Consider the following 2913-nt stretch of genomic DNA (forward strand, 5'->3'; position numbering starts at 1 on the left):
CGATTGTAGTATTGTTTTCAATACTCCTCTTAATGTGTCTCCATGCAAGTCCCTGTATCCTTTCTGTCCCTTCATCTTGGTGCTCTCAAACAGTGTCAATACACTCCCGTCTTGTTCTCTGATGTGTTTCAATACATTGGACCATTGCTCACTCGCTGATTGTACATGGGTCAGTCCATAGGCTAAGTGTTCTTCCGTGGGTATGTCACCAAATAGATATAGACAACTCCACCACTGAAAATATAATAAATAATAACTACAAATCTACAATGTATATGTAAAATTACATATGGCAAAATGCCATGTATGTTGTACATGTACATGCATACGACAAAATTCTGAAAATTACCCAAGGCTATAGTCTTGTTCTTTTCCCAAAAAATGACTGCAAAATCACCACAAATTTTTCTTACATTTTCTGATACATACCTGACATGTACATGTACTGTACATGTACACGCAAGCACATAAAATGAAGCATAAACCATATACTACATGTACATGTATTTGTTTATGGCTATACATGTATATCTCTGCCTCTCTCTCTCTCTCACTTTATTCTGACATGATTCCACCAGTTCCACAAGCTCCATCAATTGTCTCAAAGCACTGCTCCAATACTCCAACTGTCCCTTCAGCCCGCCCACACAATGAGGAGACCCGCAATACACTTGGACTAGTGTCAGATCCTCTTCCAATTCTTGAAGCACCTCCCTAGCGTCCACTAGCCTTGTTATACTAGGCCCACTAGCACTCACTACTGAACTCTCCATTGAAGGAGATGACAATGCAAACTTTGTCACACGTAAGCTCTCCCTCGTCTCTGTCAGTATATCCGGAGAGGGAGAGGAGAGAGGGAAGGCAAAAGAGTACTTCTCATAGCTTTCTTTGTCTAAGACAAATTTCCTCCCCTCCCATTTCTTTTGTAGGGTTTCGACAGAGTTCTTAAGGGCTGCCTCCCTCTCTGCTGATTGACAGACCTCATTGAGTAGTGGCCTGTTTTCGGGTGAGAGTAGCTTGTATAAGAGAAGGTCCTGTAGTGTGTATAGAGTGGACGAGTTGTACTGGACCTCAACAGCAGCTAGTAATGTATACCAGTGAGTGTGCTAGAGGGAGGAGAGGGGTACAGTGAGTAGAAATGAAAGGGACAGAAAAAAAGAGGAGTACATGTACATGTATTTTATAATTACATGTACATGCATGTACATTGTACATGTATATTTGCTTTCTACATGTACATGTACATGTGTAAATGTAACCAGGATTTCTCATAAGCTAAACAGCATGAGCTTCATGAGCTGACAAGCACTATAATACAGTACATGTACTACAAGCATTTGGAGCAACTTCAAAAATTTATTTAAAAATCCAATTTTTATCTGAATAAGTTTTATTGGTCAATTGCGAGTAGGCATAGTAAAATTATGCTTATAAAAGTGCATGTATATTTAATAAAAGCATGGAACAAAGTACATGTAACACGTATTTGATATAAATTATATTTACTTTAACAGAAGGTGAAGATAATTTCTTAAGCAATGGTAGCAGGTTGTTGTATTCATTTATTCTTTCAGAGAGTGTCATCAGGACTGGATCATCTACTGATAGTATCTGTGACAATGAGTCTATGGTAGACAACCACTTCTTAAGCTTTTCCCCAACATCCTGTACATTAAGCTATGAGGAGAGAGAAAAAGGTTCATCATAATCTTGGTGGAGCTGAAATTGCTAATTTTGATTGACTTTAATTTTGGCTAAATGTACATGCAGTTAAACATGTACATGTACATGTATGAGATTATACAAGTAGCCAGTGTACATGAACAGGTACATGTACATGCACAATACACTGTAGTTCAAAATGTCAGGATTAATTTATTTTGACACATACATGTACATGTACATGTATACACGTAATTTGTCAAATTTCTAAAATGTGAGTCTAAATGTAGTATGTGCATTATAAGATACCGGTACATTGTACATGTACATGTGTACATGTACATGTCAAAAAGCTATTTCTTGTACTTTTTTAAAAGGTTTAGTTAGCCATTCTCTCTCTGTGGCATTAAAAGTTCTCAGGTTCCTCCAAATCTCCATACGAGCCTTCAAATAAGCCATAGCCCTACAGGAACACAATACCAGTAAAACCAGTCAAACCAGTTTATGTAACTGGTTATAAAATATGTACTTTTTCATCTCGGTAGCATCTGTGGGTTCACCAGTGATTGCAGTTCTCCATTTTGATAGTCCATCATAATGTGAGTGAGAAATATTCACTATATCATTGTAAATCTGCAACAATAATAACAATAACAATTAAACAACAACAACAACAACAACAACAATAATAATAATATAATACAGTAATAATAATAACTAATGTTAATGTGCATGTATATGTAGTACTTCTTCTAATTGTAATATGGTTAATGATATGTCAGAGAGTGGATCAGTGAATGGAGGAGACTTCAATTCAGACACTATACACAACATTTCATTCTCGCACGCCTACAATGAATATAATACAATAAAATAAACTATAAATTAATTAGCAATAAAAGGCCTTTTATATATGTACTAGATTACATCTTACATGTATATGTATACATGTATACATGTATGTATGTATCTATGTATGTTATATGTATGTATGTATACATGTACATGTACATGTACATGTAAGATGTAGGTGTAGAAATAAAATTCGTATTTGGGGCCAATATCCCACAAGTAATGCATGCACAATAGTTTTTAGAATAATTTCAAAGAAAAGCAAAACAACAAAAATGATTACATGTACATGTACATATTGGGGGCATGACCTTTTGACCCTATTATCCTACACCTGAATTATTACATGTACATGTACATGTACATGTACACCTGGTACTTGATGCATAATAAAGGACA

At 35.7% G+C, this 2913-nt stretch overlaps 2 protein-coding genes across 2 annotated transcripts in view; both read right to left on the bottom strand.

Moving 5' to 3' along the window:
• The window catches only part of LOC105314715 (uncharacterized), a 14345-nt gene extending 11849 nt beyond the window's left edge, over positions 1-2496 (bottom strand). Inside the window, exons 1-6 of the mRNA XM_011409045.2 lie at positions 2410-2496; positions 2192-2295; positions 2029-2125; positions 1507-1677; positions 555-1106; positions 92-234 (exon numbers count right to left, since the gene is read on the bottom strand). Of these exons, the coding sequence (XP_011407347.2) occupies positions 92-234; positions 555-1106; positions 1507-1677; positions 2029-2125; positions 2192-2295; positions 2410-2496 (1154 nt within the window). The remainder of the gene's footprint in view (positions 1-91; positions 235-554; positions 1107-1506; positions 1678-2028; positions 2126-2191; positions 2296-2409) is intronic.
• Position 2497: 1 nt separating this feature from the next.
• Positions 2498-2913, bottom strand: part of LOC109587288 (dynein heavy chain domain-containing protein 1-like) — a 4509-nt gene continuing 4093 nt past the window's right edge. Inside the window, exon 7 of the mRNA XM_020003537.1 lies at positions 2498-2511. Within this exon, the coding sequence (XP_019859096.1) occupies positions 2498-2511 (14 nt within the window). The remainder of the gene's footprint in view (positions 2512-2913) is intronic.

Source organism: Amphimedon queenslandica, unplaced genomic scaffold (assembly GCF_000090795.2).
Source record: "Amphimedon queenslandica unplaced genomic scaffold, v1.1 AMPQUscaffold_12622, whole genome shotgun sequence".
Lineage (NCBI taxonomy): Eukaryota > Metazoa > Porifera > Demospongiae > Haplosclerida > Niphatidae > Amphimedon > Amphimedon queenslandica.